Source organism: Lutjanus erythropterus, chromosome 7 (genome assembly GCF_056507025.1).
Source record: "Lutjanus erythropterus isolate fLutEry1 chromosome 7, fLutEry1.hap2, whole genome shotgun sequence".
Lineage (NCBI taxonomy): Eukaryota > Metazoa > Chordata > Actinopteri > Lutjaniformes > Lutjanidae > Lutjanus > Lutjanus erythropterus.
The window spans coordinates 36,296,129-36,324,016 of record NC_139323.1 but is presented as its reverse complement, the minus strand read 5'-3'; the positions used below and the strand labels follow the sequence as shown (position 1 = coordinate 36,324,016).

Genomic DNA, 27,888 nt, shown 5'->3' with positions numbered 1-27,888 from the left:
TAAACTATAAACAGATGTGACCTATAAGTTTGCAGAATTCATCATTTTGAATTTTCAATTAGGATTAACAATAATTCCATAATTGTATCAGAGGACTGATGCTCTTCCTGCTACACTGTAAAAATAAACTTTTTGTTTTAACTTTAGAAAGTCAGTGTTGAGGCACCTTACAGTTTTAGTTGGCACAATTAAGAGTTGAGGTAATTTTGTCATGATTGCTGTTTATCCTTGATGGGTCGCAGGGTGTGACACAAGCAACCACTGGACAGTTTAGAGTTACCAGCTAACTGATTATGCTGCAGGTCTTTGGACTGTGGGGGGAAGCCGGAGTACCCAGAGATGCAAATTCCCCACAGAAAGAAATAATAAATAAATTAAATAAATTAATCTAAAGAAAACTCTCCTCCTGCTTCTTTTTAACTAGCTAGTGCTCTACACGCTGTAGCTTTGCCTGGGAAAATGTAAACAGGCTCCATATGATCTGATTTAAAGGAGAATCTGACCCTGTGGCAGACATTAAGAAACTAATTATGGTCTATCGAAATGGCGAATCTTCTGCTGAGGATCTCATTTAGTTATGCAGGTCATAATAAGTATTAAATTGAGACTACTCCATAACCAGTTAAAAGCTCCTTGTAGTACATTTAAAATTAATTATGCATTTCCCATAGACCATACATGAGGGGTTTCTACCCTTATCTGTGCAGTATGGTGAATAATTTCAACCTGTGAGCCTGCGGCATTTATTACAGCAAGCATTTGTAAGATAGAAGTATAACAGAAGTTAAATTCAATGCAGGGCTGGGAAGGCAGCCAGGCATTATCTGGTACTCCACCATCCATTTCCATGACAGACATCAAGGGCATTGGGGATCACTGGCCAGCAGCCTCCTGTCTGTGGAACAAAGATGTGCATTAAGCATACAGCATTTCAGCTGGCAGCAACTGTACATGACCGCAGTACATGAAGGTGCTTTAGCTAATACAATGTGTGTTATATGATTTGAAGACATCAGGATCTGCAGAGTGCAAACAAAAGTTGGGCACAAGGGATACTGAATCTGAGAATGTTATAATACAGGCATAGTAATCAGGATTTTAGTAAAACAAAACTCTGTATAAATATTTCTCATACTTTGCTGTGTTTGGGATGTTTCTCAGCTTTAATCTTTGGGCAGCGGAATGTAGCCCTCAGCCAATACAGCCTGGTTGTGAGATCGTGACTCTATAAAAACGTCTCTCCTCAGCTCTCTGTCTGTGAGAGCTGCAGATAGAGATATACACACACATATGCAAACAGGCAGAGCAGACTGAGAGGATACGGCAATGGGATGGAAGCTTTACTTCGGCTGTATTCACCCAAAATCCAGCATTGTGCAGAATGTAGCTGCTCTGAAACAATCAGGAAATACTCATCTTTGTCCTCGCTAATGCTGCTCCCTCACTTCACTCACGCTTTGCCTCTCTTGTTCATCAAGCTGGGGAGGAGGGGCCAAGTTTGAATGGTGTGTTTACAAACAGTCCTGCATATTGTACCTTTAATCTCCCAACGGAGGGATTAATTTGATATTTTTTTTTTCTGACAGCATATCATGTACAGAAGAATCCTGCAACCACTTCGTTGGCAGTGGTTCCACCATTACAGCAATGGCACGTATTCAGCATGTAGGGTGCAGCTCGGAGGTTTTTCCTGTTTCCTGCAGGACTTTGAAAACACACATAGTGGGATAGGTGTTGCGGGATGCTGATGCAAAACAGAGGGGTCTTGAATCACCCTAGGGGAGTCAACCTGCTCACTGTACAATATCCTGCTTATGACATGGATACATAACTAAAAAAATTGACATAATAAATGGTAGTTAGACGTTGATCCGCCCAGCAGTTCACTTCAGCTCACTTCAGTTCCAACAACCCGACACAGAAGGAAAAAAAACATCCCGTCAGCATCCTCTCTCTGGCTCTGGTGGCTCAAACATATGTGGACGTCTCTAATAAAGCTACTAGGGCATCTGTGTTGGTCATTTTCAGGAAAAAGAAAGAAAAATGCTCCTTTTTTCATGATTTTGAGACCTACTTTTATATATTTAGTGATTCTTTAAATCATTCAAATTTGGCTGGGTGGTTAATAATACGTTTCTGTGGTGTGACAAACTCAGAAAAACATTTATTGTTGCTTTACGGTATCTAAAACACCAACAATGACCCTGCCAGCCTCTCACACTCTCACAAGGCTAGCATAATGCATCCAATCCAGCTGTGAGGTGGGAGCTCCCAGATGTTGCTGCTGCAGTGGCGTTATGTAAATCAGTGTAGCCCAGAGATTACCCTGAGAGTCACATGGGCCGGACCACTGGGCTCAGGACTCATACAAACACAGACAGATAGCGGATTACCCACAGGATTTGCAGAGTAATGCTGTCTTTTTAGAACAAGTTTATGACATTTCTGCTTTTGCTTGATATTGAGCAGAAAAAAACGCAAAAAAAATCACACGACACTGGCTATTGTGTGTGATAGATGAGAGAAACTTGAACCCGAGATGTTACAAACACTGTGGCACTCTCAGTGCCTTACTCTGCTGACTCACAGAGTGGCCTTAAGCTGTCTTAATCCTGGAGATAAATGCGTGTTGGTGGCGTTTGGCTTAGCTTCACTGTTTTTCCTGCTTTTTAAAAAAGGCTTTCATGATGGTGAGGCCAGTAGGAACAGGTCTTGTGTGGTGGTGATCTGAGTCACACAAGCACCTTAAGGAACAAACGTGAGGGCATTGAGAATGATGCAAAAACATGCAAATACATTTGTATGTTTCACTTTTTCATTCAGGAGGCCGGTAAGTGAGAGAAAACACACAATACTGCAGGTCAGCTGCAATTATTCTGCTCCAAATATAGCTACTGGAACACATTGATTACACAGGAGCATTATCATCTTTACCATTTGCCTCCCTTGCTATTGATGGGAACATCACTTCAGAGTTTTCAATCATATATATTATAATGATTTAATTTAGAAAGCACACATCGCAGCCAAACCTTCCACTTAGATTTTCAAACGTCTGAGCATTTCTCATCATCCCTTTGTAGCATCATTCATTGTCTATACATTATTGACCGATTGGGATGTGCTGCAGCCAAGTCTCAGAGGAGGAGGGGAATGGATTCATCACTGGGAGAGAGCCACTAATACAAGGATGACCTCACTTTATGTGAGATGCCTTACAAGAGACATTCTGGAACAACAGCGGGAACAGGATAGCATCGCTGACAGATATAGAAGAAAGGGATATTTTAAAAAAAGGCCACGAATGAATGTGAAAGGCACTAGTTTTTCAGCTCATGTTCTTTTAGGACTTTGTCCAGCAGATGAGAGACAAATTCTCTCTGGCTTAAGATATCTAAAACACTTGGAGTAAGCAAATCCACTTTAAGTCTCCACTCTGTTGGCAAAGAGTGTTCTCCAGTTTAAAAAGTGCCCAGTAAGCAATCTAGATATGACTCAGAGCCCTGCATTATCACTATTTGGTGTACACAGTATTAGCAGCTTGCATTGCAGTGAACACTCTGCAATTTAGTAACACTGCAATATTTATATTACATCTACATACAGTATAATCTGTATGTTCGGGGCCACACAGTATAGTATAAAGGAGACACATACTAACATAAAATTAATAGTTTAATATTGTCCTATTTTGAATTATTGTCTTATTTGTAATGCATGTTGACTGCGACAAGACAATGTACAACCTAATCTAACTTATTCTAACTTGAAAAAGTGTAAGACACAATTACTCATCTTTAAATTGTCACATGTTTTTGGTTTTAGTGGTCACTGACAGTGTTCAGATGTTCTTACTGCAGCCATGGTCAGACTGAATTTCTCTTCTCCGCCTCTGGGTAGCCAGGTGGTATGCTAGACAAATATTCTGTCACCTGACACCATGTTTTGTCCAATAGAGTAATACCTCTAAGGCCAGGGTGGGGATACACTGAAACATGTGTGCAATGCATCTTGGTACATGTAGGCACTGCCGGCATGGCTCCACAAGCAGGAGAACTCAGCTTTCTTGGTCAATGTGTCACACACTGAGGAACTGATTACTTCAACCCGCTATGTTTACCATCAACACTGACTGGACATCAACATGAAAAGTTCTGAATCTTCCCTTTAAAACTAACTTTGTCACAAAGCCCCTCTTCAAAACAGTACATCAAATACACCCTTCTCACTACAGACATTTGTACTTGACATAGTAGGAAACTACAGGTATTACTAACATTGATGATGGCCCTGTTCCATTCAAGTGTCACAGTAAGCAATGACAGTTTGACAGACAGCGTGCACAACACAAGGAGCCTGAAACTTAAGCAACTAAAGGGAATTCAGCCATTGTTAAAGGACAGGTGTGTAGGATTTAGTGATTTCCAGCAGTGAGTTTGCAGATTGCAAACACCTTGTCTCAATCGCCTTGTCTCAAGAATCTACGGTGGCTGCGAAAGTTGTGAAAAACATTAAAGGCCAAATTTAGAGCCAGTGTTTGGTTTGTCTGGTGGTAGTGCTACATGTTAGACACCACACTATGCCTCATTCTCAGGTAACAAAAACACAACGATTCTTATTTTCAGGTGAATGCGCACAAACTTTTGTCATATTCTGGAAATAAATCCACAGATATTCTCACATATTCATATTCAGCCAACACACCCCCACACACAGACCTTGAAATTGGCTGGCTGTGGTGATGTGACAGGCGCCATCTGCACGATCTGAGGACAGCAGCAGCAGGTCAACAGGGAACATTTCATCTTTAGACAAATGAACAATGCCCCCCAACCCCCGTTCAAGTTTTACACCACATTTGGTTTAACTGTTTGACTTAACACTTCTTTTTAATTTTTTTTTTTTTTTTTTTTTGGGCAAATGTTAAATACAATTGTCATCGTGCATTTTTGCTTAAGTTCTTTTTTAGATGCTGTGCACAACACTTACTCTGCACTGCTGGCATTCAACTCTAAAACTCCACAAACACCTACAAACTTTGTACACCTTTGTGCTTTTGTATTAGAGTCCAACTGAAATCACATAAGGTAACAAAAATGTGATTCTTATTTTTAGATATTTGTACAGTAATGAAAACTACTTTATTATTGTAATAGCATCTTCCGTGTCCGCCATATTCTGTCAGCAGGGGTGGAAGTAATTAATTACAAATACTCAAATTAATTTCTTAAAATAAAATAAAAAACAGCCAATCAAAATGAGGGGAAAAACACTTGTTTTGTATCAAATCAATTATTAATGATTAATTGATTGTTAGTGTTTTAACTATTGGTAAAGCAAAACACGATAAATTTAGAGCCCTAGTCTGGAGAGGTGATGGTGGCATCATTGGTTAAAAGTAACTAATACTCTGAGTAGTTTTTTTGATGAATACTTTCTCTAACACTAGTACTTTTACTTGTAATTGAGTAATATTTTAGCAATGTAATAGTTCTTGTACTTGAGTACAGATTTTCAGTACTCTGTCAGTAAATGCCTTTTATTGTCATATACACAGTTAAAAGCAAAAGTCTTCCACTCTGAATGCCATTAAACGATGAAACAAAATATAAAAGCGAAGAAAAATATGAAGAATAAAAAAAATTAAAGTGCAAATATAAAGTATAGAAATACAAGAGACATCAATAAATTTGTCAGGAGATATCTACCAATCTATCCATCTATCTGATCATGTGTGAGTGCAGACAGCAGGCAGGCAGGGGGCGTTGAGAGGCCGCTAGAGAGCAGTCAGTGTCTGCTGCTCAGAGCTGTGTGCTGGCAGGGGGAAACAGAGTAGAGATGTAGTGTAGCTCGCTGGGACTCCGTGGCCAGCCGTCTGTCACTTTTACCGGGGGATCTTTTGGCTGACATTCACACGGAATGGGAAATATCGGATTTATTCTTTTGCACAGTTGCACTGCATGAATGTGTCGCGTAATGCGACTGAGAGGAGCTGCCTTCGGGGGGAGATATTTATGGTTCGGGACGGTTTTGTCGGAGTAGCTAGTTGCTAGCGCTGGGCTAGCGGCTGTGCTGGCTACTTCGAACGTATTTTCGCAAGGATGCTACGGTGGATACGACAGCAGCTGGTAAAACTGCTCTCCTACCTTTGTCATAACATTAGTCCTCATTATATCTCAACAGTAGTTCCTTAATACAAGGCTTAGCCCATAGAAAGCTGTTTGAACTTTATTTGGGTAATATTTAGCAAGCTAACCTAACTAGCTGTTGCCGATGTGTCCAAAACATTGTTGACTGTCTTGCAGTGATGACAGGGTGGTGTCTAAAAGGGAACCCCAGATCCACGACACATCTCGCGAGAGTGATAGATTTAACTCAAACCACGACGTATCTCTAACTTTAATCAAGTCTTTTTTGTCTCTAAACCTATTTAACCACGACGTTGTTACATTATAAAACATAATTAGTTTTTAAAACATGCATAATGACGAAACAACGCTTACAAATCTCGCGAGAGTTTCGGAACTCTAGAGTTCTCTTCTGGACTTGACCTGATGACACTCAGGTGTAGGTTGTGTTAGCTTCCTTCTTTCTTCGTTAGCTAATGTTAATTAGCTGATAAACGTCTGACTAAGCTAGTTGAAACCTAAACTAACTAAACAACAAGCAGGCCCGTATTGAATTTAAATTTGGAGTTGTGCGCTGCTTTGAAGTTGTTTTTAATCGGTTACCGCTGTAAAAAGTAGAACTGAGAGTTAACTAAGTTAAGGCTACCTAGCTGGCTAACAATCTAAAACTTGGCAAACATTTAACAGCGTTGGTAGCTCCTTTTCGTCTAGCATTTACTGCAAACGTTTGCTACCTCACTCACTGAGACGCACTTTTTTCACATGTTATCTGTGTTAAGAGAGTTAAAAAACTAACCTTAAGCATAGATATTAGTTATGATATTCGTCTAAACTCTTGAGTATAATGATAAAGTTAGCGTTCCTTATTTTAACTTTCATGGTAGATTTGGATCGGCTCGGCGTTGTTTTAGTTTATTTCATAGTCTAAATCTTATGCACTGGTGAAAATTTAATGGTCTTTGAATGGTATGCTTAGAGAGCATCCTGTATTTGCTGTAATTACCTGTTGTTTGCCTATAAACATGGCTCTAGGTTGACTCATTGACAGGCAGTGGCATATGTATCTAGAGCAGTTTAAGGACAATAATGGTTCCTTCCTGGTTCTGATTTTAAGTGATGAGAAAACAGAGTGAGTTACAGGGGCACAGTGGATGAACTGAGGAATGAATGATTAATGTGTCGATCATGCTGGTTTATATGATATCATATCATATGATTTTTGTGGTCATTTCTGTTGTTAAAGAGTTCAAAGTTTAGATAAGAACCTATCCCGTGTCAATGAGAATGGTGTGACTGAGCATGTGAGGGGGGCATGTCCATGTGAATGAATGAATGAGTGCATATTATGAGATTAGTTAAACATCGGTCAAACTGTTGATGTCACCACAGCCAGTGAGTTTAATCAATGTTAAGGTTTTTCTGAGTTCCCATGTCCAAGTCACTGAGTACTCTCTTCATTTGGGGATGGGTAAGAGCAGACGTTTTCAAAGTAGGAGGTGGGTGTCCCCAGGTGGCTCCAAACAGTTTCATGGGGGGCTCAGTGAACGGAAGTGAACTGGGTTAGAGTGACTCTTGCTGAGCTGCAAGTTTGTCAACAGGGAGAGACAAATATTTCTAAGTAATTTTTTTGGTGGCCCAATTGTAAACTTATGTTAAAACTACACAAAAGCCATAACGCTGCATGAGTTCTGCTCGCTGTTTCTGTAGGCTACAGTGTTGACCTAGAAGGTGCAAAGGAACTGGGCTGCTTGTGCAATAGTAACGTGTTGGTAAAAGCTCATGGAATGAGGATACATGGAATATTTGGTGGCCATAGAGTAACTTTTTGTGGTCATCAGGCCATACTAACAGTCAAAACCTGGTCAGGCTGCACAAAAAAGTTTTCTGCTTTTCAGTGGTTCATTTTGACCTAAGACCACCGCAGAGGTTTGACTATAAAAATGGTAGCTTCCTCCTAATTTAAGATAGCACAGTTTATTTGACCCATCCTATCTAATTGACCTGCCTAGTTAATTAAAAGTGTAATTAAAATGCATTCTTACTACAGCTGGCCTAATGGAAAAAGTTTGTCGGGGGCATTTTTCTGACCTTGATATCAGCTGGAAGGTAGTGCAGTGATGTTTATTACTTCACAAATTGCTTATCAGTTTCTTTCTGGTGACACTGGTCCACATTAAAAAGGGAGAGCGGATGAGGGGAAGGGGAAGTGGAGGGAGTTCTGATTCAAAGTGTAGCAGACTTTAAATGTCAGTCTTCTTCCACTAGTCCTGCATACGTGTTAGAAATGCTGAATTTACATTAAAAAAAAAACTACCATAACAAGCACAGTTGCAACTATTAAACATGGAAACTTTTTGTGCACTGCAGTATTTCTTATGAGAAATCACAATTTGTAGTATGTATATTATTGCTAGCCCCATATCTTTTTTTTTTTTTTTTTTCAATGATTCCCTACCTCCCAGGCAACTCCTAGTCCATGTCCACGTGTTCAGAACATCTGAGATATGTGATCTTGCTGTTCAAAAGCAGCTATTGTAATGCAAGAAACTACCCTCACTTCACAACTTTAGTGATATATCATTAAGCTGTTGCTTGTGTTTTGAGTCTGATTTCCCTCAGGCATACTTTGTAAATGCAAAGCTGTTCTGCAGCAAGGCTTGATATGGCTGATGTAGGATTTTAGATATTCCTTCAATGCAAGAAAGCTTTTCTAGAAAGTCACGGCATGCAACTGCATTACCAAGAAAATGTCCACTTACCAAAAAAACAAAAACAGGCTAGTGGTTGTTAAAGGCTCACTTTGATGCATTATTTGCATCTCAATCAGTCTCTGCAAACTGATTTTAATGCCAGATTAAATAAAAAGGAATCTATAGCTGTGTGATGTAGGTAGTGTAAAAAGAAAATCTTGGTTGACTGAAATTCTACTTACCAATTGATTGGTTGATGGGGGGAAAAGTGCATGATATCTCTAAATTAATTAAATAAGCCACAGTGCACTGAATACATTCTACCTGGTTGCTTCAGTGGATGCTAATAAAAGTTACAAGCCAAGCACATTGCAATTCCTGCAGTTTTACCATGTTTTTTCACATGAAGTTATATTGTTACCTTCAGGGCATGTCTATCAAGTAAATGTATGTACAGCAACACACATGTACACGGTGGCAACAAGGATCACAGAGCAGAACCAGCCAGCTTCAGTACAACATCACAGCTAAGGCAGCTAGTGGTGGAGTACAAACATACACAAAAAGCAACATGGGAAAAAAATTGTTTCTGCATCCAGCCGACTGCTATATGGTTGGCTTCAAATGAGCCTCAGCATTAATATGGTTCTTTTAACTGTCCCTTAGAATTACAACATTAGTCCAGCATCGCCTTAGTCTGGGGGAATAGCCACATTAGCAACATGCTAGTGCTAAATAAAACAGGATAACCTACTAAATAAGCACTAAAACAACATAAAACATGACAAAACTCACAGCTTTCAAGGTTGAAGTTGGGACACCAAAAAATGACATTTACCCATCACTGAGCTTGAAATGTTACCGGCAGGCATTCATTAAGAAAGCCATCAGGTTGAGTGAAATCCACACATATGTTGTCAACAAAAATAAACTTTTCATCCACTCTGTTCGTCTGTCCTTTGAGGCTGAGGGCTGATGTAGGGATTTGTGCTGGTACTTTGACATGGTGTTAATTAGTTTGGAGCCAAGTACATGTTCAGTAAATAGCTTCTCACTCAAAAATAAAACCTCAGGTCTGCAAATATGTTCACTTCTCTTCTTATTAAGTTATTACCAGCAGCCGTCTGACCAATGAGAATTTGGGTGGATAAGAGTGTAACAACAAACCAATCGACTGTCTGATCACAAGGTGCCAGCACTACTAATAATTCATTATAATAAAGCAGAGAGGCAGCCAGTAATTAGCAATCCCATGCCACCCTTGATAAAATTGTCAAGTTCCTCATCATTTGTAGCTCTGCTACAGGCTATTCCTTTCACGCCGCATGTTGTTAGATATCTATCATGCCTGTAGTGTTGTCATCAGTAATACAGTCAAAAGCATCACCTACCATATCTGACTACAATTTATTGCTCTCTGTCTTCCTCTTTGTGTTGCAGTCTTTCTTTCTGTTTTTACAGACTTGCTCTTTATTCAGCTCACTCTCTGCCTCTCTGATTAGCTCATCCCATTTGATTAAATGCCTCTTAGTCTATGATACGACTCAGTGCGTTACCTTGGTTGTGATGCATTAGTCTGTCGCCCAGCCATTGTTCAGGACAATGATTCCCTCAAGGCACTGTGGGACTCGTAGGCCTTATGCAGGTAGTAATTACCTGTCGGCCTACAAATTGATGGGGGCACGAGGGTTGGGGGGCAAAATAGGAAGTCTGATTTCAGCTGTGGAGATTGGTTACAGAAAGCCACATAAAAATGATTGCTATACGGCACTAGTATTATCATCATCATTATCATTATTATTTTCATTGCTATACTGCCAGAAATAAATGAGACTGAGGCTTTTTATTTACAGTGTGGACACTCTGACTGTAAGGTTCAGTCAGATAATGTGCAGAAGACCTTAGACCCCTAAAAAAAAACATATTCCTGATATTCAAGATGAGCTCCTTTGCACAATCTTAATGGTCCAAAACTTTTAAAATCTTTCTCATCTGCTTCTTGTTTAATCCAACTTCGCTTTTGCGATTGGTATAATAAGGGAAATAAAAGAAAGGAAAATGGTTTCTGCTTAGATTCGCCCCACTGATGTACATAATGAAATGCTAACTGCCCCTAATATCTGCCAGTCATACCTATCTGACAGCCAAGTCTGACATCAGCTCTATGCAGTTTTCAGACCTTACTGCTCAATCTGTTATTTTCAACTAGAGGCAATGCCAAATAACTGAATCTGGCACTCTAAGCATGGGGTTAGGTCTTTGGCTCATCATTACTGTTGCTCCTCAAATAAGTCTGGCTGTTCAAGCACATCTAAATGTTGAAAATGTAAAAAAGTTGTAATTTAGGTCCACAAGAAAATATAAAAAGTCACAGCCTGCACTGAATTAACCATTGAAACTGTAATAACCAAAAATAATTTTAATAAGGAAATTAGTTGGTTTTTGTGGTGCAGCAGAGTTGTGGGCTTATACAGTAAGAGAACTGGGTCAAGTGAATAACTGCTGTTTTGGCTGTAAATATGAGTTGTGTATTTATCTGAGTTAAATGATAGGATGCATGTCCTGGGAGTCAGCAGAAAGCTCCATCCATTGCCTGTGTTTTTACCATTTAGACTCCCTTATTTTGGTGATTTATTTTTCTCCTCCTCAAACATTAAATGCATAACATGTAAAGCAGATATTTAACCTCTTAATGCAGCATGACACTCTTTATGTGTGATATGTAATTGCATTCTTAGCAGCATTACATACAGGTAAGACTCATTTGTTTGCTGATATATTGTGTACTGTTATTGTCTTTTAATAAATGCTGCTGAAAGAGGGTCATAAATTTTATGCATTTGATTCAGGAGAGGCCATAACACAGGGACAATAAATGCTCTTTAGTATCCATAGCATCATCTAATAAAATAATACTACAGTCTTATTCCAAATGTAGTCTTGGTGAGATCTTATTCCTAGTCCTCATGAGATCGCTGCACATTTGTATTTTTTTTTTTTTTTTTTTGAGGTAGAAATGACTTGCTACTGTTGTTGCGACAGACAGATTGATGTCAGTTGACCACTCTGAGTGCTTTTTTGTGGCGAAGTGTGTGTATGTTCACAACAGCCCATTCTTGATTGAATAACAAGATACTGCATGACATTTACCTTGCTCCCATCCTGTTTGAGTACAATAAGGATCTCTAGCAGTTGTGTAGCACTGGCTGAAATTTATAATCCAAATTATGTGACTAACTATGTAATTTTGTTTAGATTCTTCAGTGTCCATTTGAAAAGCTATATCAAACGCTGGCCTTAAAGCAACTACATTGAGTTTTTAAGTTATGAAGCAGTCTGAAGTTGTTACTGATGCCTCTATGTGACCTCCTTTAGTTACGGAGACCATCCATGAGAAGATTGGCTGTTTGTCTACTTTTGATGGCTGCCACCGGGTCGCCTTCTCCATGAAATCAGAAGAAACAAGCCGGTATTTGTCTTAGGGCAAGAGGTTAGGGCTGGGCGACATGCACAAATGAAAGTTTTGACCAAATACCTCGATGTACATATTGCAACAATATTGTAGCAGGGTTTCTGCAGGTTTGAACAAGTTAAAATTGAGAGTTTTGAAGACATTTTTAAGACCATTGTCATGTAATTCAAGACCTATTTCATGCCATACTGGCAGAAAAGCATATGGACAGTTTGCATTAGTGCTTATTGGTTCAATGTTGGTTTTGTTCTGCAGTCCTTACAGCATGACAGATACATTGTTTCCCCCAGAAACACGTCTAAAAGCAAAGTTGAATTTAAATCAAATTTATAAAAGTAATATAAACTTCATAATTCAGTTTTTAGATAATCGGATTTAGACTTTATAAGACATTTTAAAACCTTGCAGAAGCCATGTGAAGGGATGACTACTGTAGGCTTTCACAAAATGTTAAAACAATGAGATTTGTGACAAATAATCATCAAAAATATTAATATAAAGACTAAGTGGGTAAAGGCAGATAGAGGGACAGCTAGAACAGTCTGGTAAGTTTGGAAAATTATATCACTTTACTGTAAAACATCCTTTAAAATCAGGAAGAGACAACACTCATGCCATATCATGATGTAACGGTATTCAAAATCTAAGACGATATGTAGTCACATATCAAGATATCGATACGATATTGATTTATTGCCCAGCTCTACTGCATTGCAGTGCTTTCAGAACTTTTGTGTGAGATGCTTCCCTTAATTTCACAAGGCCACATCTTTGTTACAGTAACACTGGGCAGTTTTATATGTACTCAGCCAGCACTTAAGCCAACTTGAGCTGCTGTGTGCAAACATATTAATGATTATGCAACGTTAAGTGCTGGTTGATGTGTTTGTGAGCTAGAAACTCTGACTCCTCACTCAGGCTGTCTAAAAAAACTGGGTGGACAACCATCAACAAGTTTCCTCACAGTGATCATGCAAGTGTATTGAGTAAGATGTTAACCGCTCTGAAGTACAGAATTACCATAATCTATCTGCGGTGAGGTAATAGCTTGTTGATCAATGCCAGTGACTCAACAGATATTTTGTTAGATGTGTAGATATGTGGCTTACAAAACTCACTTCCTGGCCTGTCAGTGTCTGCAATTGCCGGTTCATATAGGTTAACTTGAAATCCTGTATTACTTAATGTCTGTGTAAATGTAACTGCCTCTTGGGAGCCGCTCAGCAGACAGTGTAAATAAACAGTGGTGGTATTGGGCCGGTTTCTGTTTCCTACACCAGGAAACTCTGGCTGTAGTCTATGAATGCAATACTGTGTGTGCAACTGAGTGACTGTGATGCAGGATGTTGCTTTAAAAGGATTTTTCATGGTTTACATGCTCATTTGACCTTCCCCCCGAAAAGAAGAGAAAAGATGAATGAAGAGGATAAGAAGAGGAAACTGACATTCTTTCAGCTAATAAAAGTGAGCTTTTTTCACAATTAGTTACTGCAACTATCGTTTAACCAAATTTGACACTGCAGGACACACTGAGGTTTTAACAAGGGCTTATTTATTTACTCTAAATATGTGAGAGCTTCCTTTGGATAGCTGCTCTTCCCTGGTCAGCAGGGTGCAAAATAAACCTTTTTGTCTACCAGCCAAATGGCTCATGAATGTTTTACCTGCTCTCAGTAGGTTCCAGTTGTTTTTTTTTGCTAGTGAATGAAGCAAATCTGCCAGCCACTTGCATTTTTTACCAGCATTTGGCTGGAGGCTTGTGCTAATTTTGTGCCCCACTGGTTGTGTATTTACAGAGAGCTGAGAAATGCTGCTGTTTGCCATGACTAAGTCAGTCAGTACACTGGTTAGACTGGTGTGGGCCCAGTGAATGTATATGTGGTCTGTCTGCATGTTAAGGGGGAGCTCCATTGATTTTATGCATATACATGTCTGTTTACTGAACTGGGCGGACTGCCACTGTTTATGTGAAAACAACTATATAAACTGTTTTCTGGCTCCAGGGCTAAATCTGATAAATTGCCTCAAGCGCTGTCTGGTGAAGCAGCTTCAGTTGGGGCGGAAGACAAGTTAGAAATGAAACAAATGTGAGAGTGTGGAGTTAGAAAGAAGTCAGGGTCAAGAAACCTCACATGGACCATGTTTTGAAAGCTGTGAGCAAAGTGGAAAGAATGGATCAGCGGAAATGGAAAATCCTGAACAGCTTGTTTTCATTCCTAAAAGTACATCACTGTTTTTATGCCAAGTTATGACAGAAAGGATACTGTTTTTGATATACAGTGGTTACAGCATCTTAAAAACTGTGAAAAGTTTGGAGATGAGGCACACGATATCAGTAAAAGGGAAATAAGACTTTCCACGTCATGCTACTTGAATAAATACTTAATCCTAGTAAACAAAGTATACATGCTCAGGTGAGAAAGTGATATTACTGTGTAAAAACTGCAGTAGGCTAACAAACATGCCATTGATCTTCATGCTTAGTGTTAGGTGTGGCGCGCTTTTATGATAAACATAAGAAAGCAGCAGCAGATGGAGAGCTTGAGAGAGTGAAACAGAAAGCCAGTAATGGCTTACATCTGTCTGTAAGCAGAGGTGAAGCTGTGTGGGACCGAGTGACGTGGCCCGGATGCATTCCTCAGTGTGTGCGTATGGGGGTGTGTGTTGGACCTACGTCATATAACATTTGCCAATGATTGCAAGCACTTGCTTTAACCTTCTTAGTGCAGCAGTCAGGTAGGGTGTGACACAGAGGACAGTACTAGAAAATGATGTTGGAACTAAGCAAGAAATTTTGAGTTTAATGGGGAAAAATGGATTACTTTGTTTTGGTCTTTAGATGAATGGATAAAAAATGACCATGTCTACCTGATCATTTTAATAGCATCTCTAGTATTGACTAGTGCTTAAGGCATTCATTTTTTGTGTGTTTTTGATATTTAAAATCTGGCTCCACCATGCTGCTCTAACCACAACCAATGTGCATTTCAATTTAAAAGACAAATCGAGTGTTTTGCATAATGATCATCGTAATTCCTCTTAATGCCACCTGTTGGCTAACAGGCCTGTGTATTGGCAAGAATCTATGATAGGTATCATGATACAAGGGTTACAAAGTTAATATACTGAAGGCGATATGTTGCCATTTTTAAATCTAATTTTAGGAAAACATAAAGAGATAAAGAACACACTACAATAGACAGAAAATCTAAGTTAAACAGTTTACTTTTTATGCAGTCAAAACAGCGAAGATTGATAACAGCACTGCTATCTAGTGACAAAATGAACCACTGTCATGAATCTATGCATGTATCACAATATCACGATACAGATTTGTGGTAGTGAAAAAGCGATATTGCAATTATTTTGACTGAAAAACACTATTTATAGAGCGATTATATATTTGTTGGGGTCTGTACCATACAAAATTGTTTTCTCTGCTGCACTACAGTATCTCATTATAATGTTGTTTTCTCACATATTTCCTTTTTCAAAAACTTGCGATTTGGTTCTGGTTCTGTGATTTGGATATTGCACTTGGCCATATTGGGATGTTGATAATATTGTGATGAATTGTGCAGCCCTGTGCAGCTTTTTGTGAATTGATGCAGAATCACAAAACATAATATCACAATACTCAATATAGATATTGTCTTACACTGCTAATGGTTATATAACCACAGATTACCCCAGCTAGTCAACTACTTTTATACCAGAATGTAATTTAATTTTTTTTTTTGTTAGGGGTAGGAGAGTGTGACAGGGTTGGTGCATAAACTATGATGAGCAAGGTGTTCTATTGTACCAGATACTGTGATCCACACTTCAGGTAGTTTGCTATATTACATGTTTTGGCGCAGACTTCTAGTTCTGTTTTGAATCCAGTGCTGGGTCTAAAAATGTTTCTTAAATAAGTTGATATTTAAGATTTATCTGCTAATAGGTTAAAATGAAGGAAAAATGTGTTCAACTGGTCAAACAAGTTTTAACCAGCTTCGTATCTTATCAGGCTAACTAATCAGAAATTTGTGTTTGAATGGAAACATACAGTAACAAAGAGCAGTAGGTAAACATGTATTTATCATGTTCTCACTCTTGCACTGTACCGTAACTATATGCCATCCTGTGTACTTGCGTGATATAACACTAGCGTAGTGTCTACAGGATCCTGCTGCACCAGATGAAATAATGTCCTGTAGAGATATGGTTTTACAAGTTCAGCTTCACAGTAACTGAAACCACATGGAAAAGATGCACAAAATGTTGCCCCAGGTGGATTTGATTGTGGTGTAGACTTTCACATGTCTCACATACTTCTGCTTAATGCCAGCAATATAAAATTACTTCCTGTTAAATAAGGTCATACTGTTGCATCTCCTCTGTACAACTATCTGATTCTTTGTTACAGTTAATTGTCTATAATTCTGATTTATTTTAAATGTTGCTTTTTTTTAAGGGGAGTGACCAGTGATTTACTGCAGATTTAAGATTTAGAAACTAGTGTGACATTTGCAATAAAAATTTGTCCCATTACTATTACTCAATAATAGTTAGAACTGTCTTGGCAAATTGTTTAATTTTTTTGTTGCCTAAAAAATTATAAAAAGAAAAACCTTTCACATTTTCCCAAAGCCCAAGGTGAAATATCAAACCAACAGTTCAAAACCCCACAAATATTAAGTTTGCAATTATGGAAAACAGAAATAAGACAAAATATTCAAATTAAAGAAGCTGGTACCAGTGCATCTCAGGGATCTTTGCTGGATAAATGATTCAAACAATGATCAATTACCAATTTTTAAAATAATTGTAGTAATTACTGTCAATTGCAAATTAATCAATTTACTAATTGTTTCAGCTCTGCGCTAGTGTTAATACATTCAGGTCAAAGGTTCAAACTTTGTCCTAATGCTTCCCTACTTATTAAAATAACTGTGATATAAACTAGATTTGTTTATCAGTGAGAGACCAGTGAGATGTTCACTACAGTACAGGGGATGTGCCAAAAGTTGTTATAGAAGTAACCTGTTTCCTTTTTTCCCTTCCCTTTCCACATTTTTCACTTCTCATGTATCCTCCCCTCCCTCAGGGCTTTGACCCCCCTCATCAGAGTGAGACCAGGACGGTTTATGTGGCAAACCGTTTCCCCCAGCATGGCCACTACATACCACAACGCTTTGCTGACAACAGAATCATCTCCTCCAAGGTACCTAATGTTGTTTAAGCCCATTATATGATTTTTGGCATACTGAGGATTTCATGTTAGTCAGAATGAGGCAGTGTGTCACTTCATTTTAAGGTACTTGATTTTGTAATAATTTTATTGCTTATTGTCTGCATAATAAAAGGACGTAAAAATTCTGGTCTTGAATTATGTTTTAGCCTTTTATGAAGCATCAAATCTTTGCTTTATCTCTTTCAACTGCCACAGTTGCATTCTTAAAATCTGTCTCATCACCACAAACTATCACCATGTTTGGACTTTGCATCTTTAGCTGGAAGTGCAGAACAGATAAATGGTGAAAGTGCTGTTTGTTTGTTTATTTATTTATTTATTTATTTATTGAGGCAGTTTGAGACACTTCTGTCTTTAAAAACTATGAGCCGTGACATCTTGCATGAGCCTGTGCAGTGACAGCAACCATTGCTGAAGAAAACGTGTCACCCACAGGAACTCTGAACTCATATACTGATATCCGGCACTAGCATGACCAGTGTTTTTTTTTTTTTTTTTTAAGAATCTGGTCCTCTGCTGTGGTGGGAGAAAGATAAGGGGTAGAGCATGTTTTGTTGATAACAGGATCAACTCTGACAAAAAAAAAAAAACTTTTGTGTTGGTGAGAGGATTAGTCGGTCAGTTGTAAGACTGTTGACTGAACAAAAGGGTAATAATCCAAAGAGGCTGCTGCCTGGCACCAGCAGTGATGGCTGCCATTGATTAGGTAGCTGATTAAATGATTGACAGTAGGTTGAAGTCACCTTGGTCTGAGCTAAATTGATTTTTTTTCATGCCTTTTAAGAGACAGAAACACACACTGCCACCTTAATAAGGTAAATGCAGGCGGTTGTAAACAGAGTAAACAAAAATTCAGCCACACCTTTTTTCACCCACCAGCTTTTCGTTCAAGAGCATGCTGCACAGGAAGTGATTAATTGAAACATAAGAGTGAAACAAAAACAGTCTCTTTAACAGCAGTCATCTGGAGGACGTTATACTCAGCACATCCTTCAACAACTACTTCATGGTATTTGTTGACTCAGTGTGTCGGTTTACACTCTGAATGCTGCCAATCAGAAACAGGCTCGTTTTATCTGCATTTTATATTTATTTATATGTATTTTATTAGTTCTTAAATGCAAATCTCTGTATGCAAATGTAAAGCTCTACAATAACGATTGCCTGGGGCTTTTCTTTGTTTGTTACCATATTTAACTGAATATTTTTGGATTTTAGACTACTAAAACAAAACATTTAAAGACATTATCTGTTTTTTTTTCTTTCTCTTTCAGTACACAATTTGGAACTTTGTCCCTAAGAATCTGTTTGAGCAGTTCAGAAGGATAGCCAACTTCTATTTTCTCATCATTTTCCTTGTACAGGTAATGAAACTCAGAAATGCACACACACAATTCTTATTTGCAGGTACCTGTTTCTCTCAGTCAAACAGCGACACGTCAACTGTGACCTCGGTTTTCCTGCCCTAAATACAAATGTGTGTGTGTGTGTGTGTGTGTGTGGTTGTTTGTGCGTGAGTGAGTGACTCATCGGCTTCTGGAGAGACAGGTCTGCCTGTGTATTAAAACATTACACCCATACATTAAGTAATTTGTGTGTCTTTACAGCCAGCCTTAGGTGTTAGGCCTTCACAATGCATCCGTCAGCTTGTGCTGAAGTAGGATTTGGCTTTCAAATTTTCAGGCTTCTCCTGATTTATTTGGGCTTGTGTAGTGAAGCCAAAGCAATCGACTTGACTCTGTCTCAGTCCCTCTTTCCACCCACTCAACTTGTCAGTGAAGCTGAAGTCAGCTTAGTCTCAAATCACTGAAAGGAGGACCTCTTTTCATCTTGACTTTGTGAGCATGACATTTTCTTAGATGGCCAATTTGACCACTTTTTGGGTGGCCTTGTATGGATTCCTAGATGGCTGCTGTGAACTGGACTTTGCTTGTAAACAAGAAAACCCCCTCAACTGTGGAGTGCAGCTCCCACGCCAAGTATAAAAAGCAGAACAGTGGGTAATAAAATTCACCAGCCACTAAATAGTAAATCATCATTTTGTGTTTGAAATCTACCAGCCACTTTGATATTTTACCATCATTTGGCTGGCAGCTGGTTCAGCTTGGGACAGCTAATGCAGACATTTGCATTCACACATACACACATTCTTCCAGAGGATGTCTGGAGAAGTGCAGAATTGCAGTGCATGTGTGAAAGGAGGTCAAGAAGTAATGACAGAGACACTATAGCCTCTTTTACACTGAACGAAAACCCAGTAAGATCTGGCTTTTGTCTTCAGTGGAAAGGGTACAGTCACCAGGGATTTCCGCCAGACGCGGCTTTGTGATGTCACATGTGTGCCGTGGTTTTGTTCCGTCATACGTACGACAGCAGTTCCCACCAGCAGCGTTTCAGAAGCGTTTCAGCAGCAGAGCGTTTTGCCCATCTGATTACTTTACTTGCTCTGATTTTGTTGATTAAGTCCTCTTTCCTTGCTCTTTGTGCTTCTATCATGGATAAGCAGGCTACGTTGTTAAATAATTTATTTTCAGTCTGTCTTTATGATTGTGAGTATGCAGGGGATCTTTTATTTTGAAAATTATCCAGACTCTCCCTGCCTTTTCCGCGTCTGACTTCCTGCCCGTTCGACTTGCTCTGTGCTAATTGACGCGTCATCCATCAAAAGTAGACTCGGTGCGTATTCTCCACGGAGCAGAGCGCCAAGCCACTCCTGGGAAGTGTCTGAAACGCGTCGCGGTGCATCTGGTGGAAACACAAGCATTGTCTATAATGGCTGCAAATTGCGCTTACTGCCATGGTGCAGCCGTAACGCGGCGCAGCCATGCCTGGTGGAAATTGCGGGTTATTAGTAGTCATAGGCATTTATCGGCTGCAGCTCTGATTGACTGATTGACAGCTTTCCAGTGACACATCAGAAAAAAACTGAAAGGCAAATGGGTCTATTGCAATTGGAAAACCTATTTTTAGCTGTTTAAAAAAAACTGCATATATGTGCTAATTTTGGCGAAAAAAAAAAACAGTATAAGAGGACATACCACTGTGCACCCATGTTCTGTGCTTCTCTAATCTGTTATAAGCTTGTGTGCAAAAAGTTTCAGAACCATGGCACCATGTAGCTAAGGAATGTCTGTAAATGAATGAATGACTCAGAAGTAAAATGGTATTTGATTTTTTTAAAATTATTTGCAGAGAAGGGTGTCTTGGCTTTCATTTTCTGTATTAATTAAAATATTTTGGGGGAAAAATATGTGTAAACTACTTAATGTGAAGCTTTCTAAACAAGCTGAGACATGTCAGCTGCAGTGAATGTTGCTTTTGAAGCACATAGTTGCCGTTTTGTGTGTGTACTTCTGAACTGACAGTTTACCTTTGAGGGAAGTTGTAGAGTTTCCTGTTTGACACATCAGCCGCTACTTCACTCAGTTATCTTTCTAGTTGACTTGTTTTCTCTGTGATGGGGCACACCCACTCTTACTGAGTCTCTGGTGTGTGGTGTTTTTATTTCCGCTACATCCAATTTGTTGAAATCTCTCCGCCCCTGCCTCTGTGTTTGTCTTTCCAGTTAATGATAGACACCCCAACTTCCCCAGTCACCAGCGGTCTGCCCCTCTTCTTTGTGATCACAGTAACCGCCATCAAACAGGTGAGAACACAAGCACATGAAAGCTTCCTCTTTATTGGGCTGAAAACGGGGAACTAACCAACATGAATTATTAAAGTTAGAATAATTGCTGTCAACACTGTGCTATCAGACTTGTTTTAACTCAAGAATAGGATGCTTTATTCTCTAAACAGTCATAAAGTTGGTTGATGTAAAAAAGTGTCTTTGGAATAATTTAAAGATTAATAAGTCACTTCAGTTGATCAATGACTTGTCATGCCAGCACTGCGGCACCACTGTTAATCTATAATGCTGTATTCCACTGTGAGGTTGGCAAAGGTTATTTGCTGTCTGTGATCAGTTATTGAATGAATTTTGTCAAAGGGCTACGAGGATTGGCTAAGACACAAGGCGGACAACGAGGTGAACGGGGCTCCAGTGTTTGTGGTACGCAGTGGAAGTCTGGTCCAGACAAGATCCAAGAACATCAGGGTAAGATGGCAAAAACTACCCCCAAAAGAAACTGTATTATTCCAGTTCTAATTTTAACTCTTTGTTTAAGAACAGGACGTTACTTCTACCAAAGTGAAGCATTGTGTTTGTTACAGGAGACAACCTGTACTTAAAAGTACCTAAAAATAGCTCTTCACAGCCAACAGACATACCTAACTTAAGCTTGGCTGTTAAATTCCTGGTGCTAGTGGTGTTTCTGTGGAGCTAACCTGTATAGAAGTATACAACCCCAACTCCATAAAAGTTGTGTAAAATATAAATAAACACAGAATGCAATCATTTGTAAAACATTTTTGACCTGTATTAAATACAGCACAAAGACAAGACACTTACTGATACACTCAATCTGATTCCTGCAACACATTCCAAAAAGTTGAGACAGGGGCAACAAAAGACTGGGAAAGCCGTGAAATGCTAAAAAATACCTGTTCTTCAGGTAAAGGGTTAACTGGTAACAGGTTCCCTGGTGTCATGATATCATGAGGGGTTTCCCAAAAGGGTTCGGTCATTCACAAGCAAGGATGTGGCCAGGTTGAACACACTGTAAAAAACAGTAGCGTTTCTCAACGCACAGTTGCAGGAAATTTAGGGATTTCACCATCTACAATCTATAATATCATTAAAAGATTGAGAAATCTCTGCACACAAAGGGCAAGGTTGAAACCCAACACTGATTGCCTGTGAGTTTTGGCGCTGCATTAAAAACCCACGATACTACATTGTCAAGCTGTTGTCAGTAAAAACAGTTTGTTGCTACATCTGCAGATGCAACTTTAGACTTAGACACTTAAAACAAAAGCCATATATCAACAACATCCAGAAATGCCACCTACTTCTCTTGGAGCAACATACGCTGCCATCCAGATGACATCTTTCTCAGAGACATCTCTCCTTCTACAATTGTTACAACAGCGAGAGTTCAGGTTCTGGACTGACCTGCCTGCAGTCCAGACCTGTCTCCCATTGGAAATGTGTGGTGCATTATGAAGTGCAAAATATGACAGCAGAGACCCTCAGACTGTTGAGCACCTGAAGTTGAATATCAAGCAAGAATAGGAAAGAATTTCACTTTCAAAACTTAAAACAGTTAGTGTCCTCAGGTCACAAATGCTTACTGAGTGATGTTAAAAGAGAAGGTGATGTAACACAGTATTAAATATGTCGCTGTCCCAACTGTTTTTGAACGTGTCGCAGGCATCAGATTCAGAAGGAGTGTATATTTACAAAAGGCAATACTAGTTTATCAAGTTTCAAGTTAATAAATTAGTATTTGCATTCTCTTTTTATTTACATTTTACTTGTAGCATAAGATGACATTTTACATGAAAAGATAACTTTTTCACGTCAGGATTGAAAGAAACTGAAGCATTCATAATGAATGTTTTTTGAATGATGTCTTTGTTGCAGTAACACGAGTCTCTACAAATGCTGTTTGTTTCATTTTCAGACGTATGTATGAGTGTATTATCAGACTGCATATTTACAGTCGACACATTAGCATGAAGATGCCTTTCCATTACCTCTCCTGTCACTGACTTGCTGTCTTTGCTGCCTGGATATGACTGTAACTCAGAACATTGAAGTGCACACAAACCCTCTGAGGTCAGGCTTCTCAGAGATACAGTAACTAGTGTGTCTGGAGCCAACGCAACACAACCTAATGACGTGTGTCCCTTAGTCAAACAGTAAATCCTTCAAGCTTGTCAAGCAGCATTTAACCAGGAGCCAGGAGACTTGCTGTCCATAGGAGTGAGCCATTTAGTTTGAAGTCCAACTGAAATTAAATCTTTTTTTGTTGTTTTTTTTTGTCTGCTACAGTGTATATATCTGCTCTGTAAATCACATGTCCTGTGTTCCTGTGAGAAAAAATCAGAAACCAAACAGGAGAAATTTATATTCTTTGGTTTCATGATGGTCCCCCTAGTTTTGCATTAATTTGTTGATGTCTTTGTAGATGGAGAACTTTTTCGATACAGACAACCAAATCTTGAATTAAGCAGAGCACAAGGTGACTCTGAGCCAGACAGCAGCTGCTACACAAGAGCCACACACTTTCAGCACTAACCCACGTTAGCTGCTACAGTCTCCTTCTTATCTAATACACATTTGCAGCTAACCTTGTCTGTCGTGTTCACTCATTTTAAAGCTCAGTATAGTCAATCTTACAGCACAGCTGTTTACTGCGGTTCAACATAAGAGCCGCATTCAAATTTCATATTTGTTCAGTTGTCTAACAACAGAAAACGGATGTTTTAAAAAAATCCCAAATCACAGAGATGCTGATATCATACAAGGGACTAATATTTACCAGGACCTCTGTGTTTAGGGAGATATAATAGAAACAAAACTTCAAAACTTTTAACAAAATGATGGTATAAAACAACATTATTAACCTGTGTGTGTGCGTGTGTGTGTGTGTTTTATGCCTGTCCATGCAGGTGGGGGACATTGTTCGTGTGGCTAAAGACGAGACGTTCCCTGTTGACCTGGTGCTGCTGTCCTCTGATCGTGCAGATGGCACCTGTCACATCACAACAGCCAGCCTCGATGGAGAGACCAACCTTAAGGTCTGTATATGTGAGCACGTCGGCTTTAGGAGAGTGTGTGAGAATGCCTGTGGTGTGTTTGTGTTTGTGCGAAAACATTTAACAGACAGCGGACTATTAACCATTGGCGGCACAGACAATCATTTGATTGAGTAAACAAGATAGCTGCAGATCCACAACCAATCGTGGGATTCAAAACTGCACAAGCCAACAGCTCCACCTTAAAGGTGCCCCCTGCAGTGTAAACAAAGCTACATTCAGTGAACAAGATTACATTCATTGTGTTTGTCCTTGGGGCCTGATGTTGAGTGCACTTCTTTCCTCTTTCTTCATCTTGCTGATAGAGTTTTTGATACTCATTTCAAAGCTGTTAAATGGAAATAGTTTGCATATATTGTGGATTTGTCTTTAATTGGTCAGGAAATTTGGTGAGTTTTGGTTGGCAGACCTCTGGACATCTGTCACCTGATTAATGCCAGCTTGTGTGTGTGTGTGTGTGTGCCAGGTGTATGCAGGTCTTGGAAGAAATCTTCAAATGACTTGGCAACCATTTTACACCTTTTAATTTTGTCTTTAGAAAGCCCTCCTCCCCCGCAGAGCAGCAGCAACTGACCAAACCAGTTGTTTTATAAATGCACAACCTTTTGTTCCTTCGACCTGTTTGTTCATGAGTTTGCACTTCTGTGTGAAAACTCTTCCCCCTGTAAACTGAAGAAGTATCTTTGCCCAATTTAACACTGTACTTCACTTTTATCAACACTTAACTGCATTTGTGTGTTGTGTATGTTATGTTTGTAGACACATTACTCTGTGGCAGAGACAGCAGTGTGTCAGTCGGTCTCCCAGCTGGAGGCTCTGCAGGCTGTGGTGGAGTGTCAACAACCGGAACCTGACCTGTACAGGTAATCTGCACCTGTGTGTTCCCACAGCTTAACGGTTAGAGCACAAAAAGTCCAGTGTGAAGTCGCATACAGTTAACTAAGGACAATCCTAGCCAAGCACGTAGTAGAGCAATATTCATCTGATCTTTAATTTAACAAACTTAAATTTAATCTCGAGGAATCATTGATGGAGCAGAATATATTTAGAACACAATAAAATCAACAAGAAACAAAACAAAAAATATAATAAAGACAGTTAAAAACAGTTAAAACCAAGAGCAGAGTTGTTTGTAATCATGACCTAAGTGTGTTGAGCCTCAAGGTTTTTTGTAAAGTGTTTCAGATGTGTGCAGCACAAAAACTAAAAGCAGTATATCCAAAATTATTTTTTGCATGGGTGATTTTGAGCCTTAGCCAATCACTTGAATGAACTGAATAATGACTGCTGGACTAGTTTAATAAGGAACTGATGGTAAGTTTGCATTTAGGGCTTTAAAAATAAAAAGAAACCAATGCCTGTCACGTCTTACTGTGAATAATAAAAATTGGAAAACTCGTAATAAAAAAAATTGTTATAATATATTTATTCTAGCTCTTCATTTTTTTATTGTATAACTGTAACACCTTAAGCACTATATGGATAATTCTTTTCACTCATTTCAGTTCCTGGGATCCCTTAAAATCTCCAGAACCCATTTTTAAAAACCACTATGATAAATACCAGATAGGAATTGCCCTGCCAGTTGGAGATGTGTTATTAAATGTGAGATGGGGTGAGATGGCTTCATCACCTCTTCAGCAAACCCTGTTCCTCATGTCTGTCTCAGCTGGATACTTCAGGATCGATCAGTGTATTTTTAGATCAGGCAGTTTGTTTCTGTGGCAGTTCTCTCCCATCCCCCCTCTCTTGGTCGCTGTCTCACTCTCTCTTAATGCCGGCTGCCTTTAAATGCACTTAACTGACCCAGCTATTGTCAGCTTTGTGCGGTAATCTGATTTCTTCAACATCACATTAATTAGAAACTTGGTTTCCGTAAAATTAGGTTAAAGGATATAGACAAATCTTGTTAAAATTCGGCGGGAGGAACATGATTGTATACACTTACGGGGTTACTACATGCGTGCATGTGCATGACAAACCCCCGGTTTCGCCCCGGCAGCAGCTCAGTTGGAAGATATGTACTTGTCGTTATGCATCTTTGTTTTCCAGATAATTTAATTCAAAGTCAAACTGAAATTGACATGTCTGAATATTGTCAGTTTCCTCAGCTGAACTATTGTTTTTTGTTAATATTTAATCTCGCAGTTAAAGAAAAGCTGTTCACCTCAGAGCCTGCTCTCCACCTGTGCAGGCTGCAGAGGCATTCATGTCATACATATAAAATATATCAGAGAAATATGATTAATGCCCAGCTGCACATAAACACAGGTTTTACAGCAGCCAAGTAAGTGAAGTGCATATCAAAGCCTTTCTGGGATTTGTTACATTTGCTGGATTTTTTTTTATTTACTATAGCCTGGCTTCCAGCGTGCATGTGAAAGTTGTTACTGCCTCTATTGCACCACTCAACTAAAATGCCTTCTGTGTTCTCCAGGTTTGTCGGTCGGATTACGGTGACTCAACATGGAGAAGAGATAGTGAGGTGAGACCAGATTTATCCAGATGCTTTGATTACTAAATGGATTAATAATCGTATGTGTCGTAGACAGGTGATAAACACTGCGAAACAGACATCCATGATAAGATGTGCATTTGACATAGTCCCCTGTGATTAGTGTAAGGGTTGTTGCCAAGGTTACACCATCAGACAAATGAAATGTGACATTAGTTGAGGGTGAAACATGAAAGCATGTCTGTGTGAATAGTTGTTCATACAACATGCAGTCATTTACAGGTTAGAAAATGTTACAAAATGACTCAACCACCTGTCTGAAGAAACTAAGTTTGAGCAGTGGGCAGCTATGTGAAAATATGGGAACTAAATAGCCCCATAGACTGTTGTTAAGTGTTTTAGTACACATCTTATTTGTACTAAATTCCTATTGTCATATTTTATCTTTCTCTGTATTTATATTGTTTTTGTTTGCTTATATGTCAGGCCGCTGGGTCCAGAGAATTTGCTGCTGCGAGGAGCCAGGTTGAAAAATACCAAAGAGATTTTTGGTGAGTCAATATAGTTTGTATGAAAATAAAAGGTCCTGCAAAAACAAAACAAAACCTCCCTCTGAGAAGAAAGCACCTGGGGGAGGTAAATGATTTCTTACAATGGGAAGTTTCCAGTTGATCTGAGAGAGAAAGAAAGAAAAATAGAATAAAGCTGTTCAAGAAGAGGTTGCTTCTGAAATACTTCCCAAACATGAAAGTTTTTGTGGTTTCTTTAGTCAAGTCATTTTAGACATTTGAAGATCACGTTTTGGGCTTTGGGAAAAAGCGGTCAACATTTTTTCCATTTTCTGACATTTTATTGGCCAACCAGCTAATCAGTTAATCATGAAAATAATCGAAAGATGGACTGATAATGAAAATAATCGTTACTTGCAGCCCTAGTGACAAAAATAATTCAAGCTCAGTGGACATTGTTGGTAAGACAGGCTTATTATCATATAACTTAGGTCTGATTGTAGTTAACGGAAAATGTGTCTGTCGGCTAAATCTTAGAAGGGTTTTATCTGAATTTCGTTCTTGAGTGCAGTTACTATTGCAGCTGTTTAGCATAGAGAACCAGAGTCAGTGATCTACCATAGACACTTCTCATAGTCACTGCTGCTTCTGCCAGTCAAGCTTTCCATTCTTGCACTGCACATATGCCATTTACGG

General features: G+C 39.1%; 1 protein-coding gene across 2 annotated transcripts in view; it reads left to right on the top strand.

Annotated features, from left to right (window-relative positions):
- Positions 1–5,777: 5,777 nt before the first annotated feature.
- The window catches only part of atp11b (ATPase phospholipid transporting 11B), a 66,485-nt gene continuing 44,374 nt past the window's right edge, over positions 5,778–27,888 (top strand). For both annotated transcript variants that reach the window (XM_084723652.1, XM_084723651.1), the window contains exons 1-9: positions 5,778–6,128; positions 17,380–17,496; positions 18,801–18,890; positions 21,092–21,172; positions 21,515–21,622; positions 24,082–24,210; positions 24,988–25,091; positions 26,666–26,713; positions 27,170–27,234. In XM_084723652.1, coding sequence (XP_084579778.1) covers positions 6,102–6,128; positions 17,380–17,496; positions 18,801–18,890; positions 21,092–21,172; positions 21,515–21,622; positions 24,082–24,210; positions 24,988–25,091; positions 26,666–26,713; positions 27,170–27,234 — 769 coding nt within the window. In that variant the 5' untranslated portion in view covers positions 5,778–6,101. The remainder of the gene's footprint in view (positions 6,129–17,379; positions 17,497–18,800; positions 18,891–21,091; positions 21,173–21,514; positions 21,623–24,081; positions 24,211–24,987; positions 25,092–26,665; positions 26,714–27,169; positions 27,235–27,888) is intronic.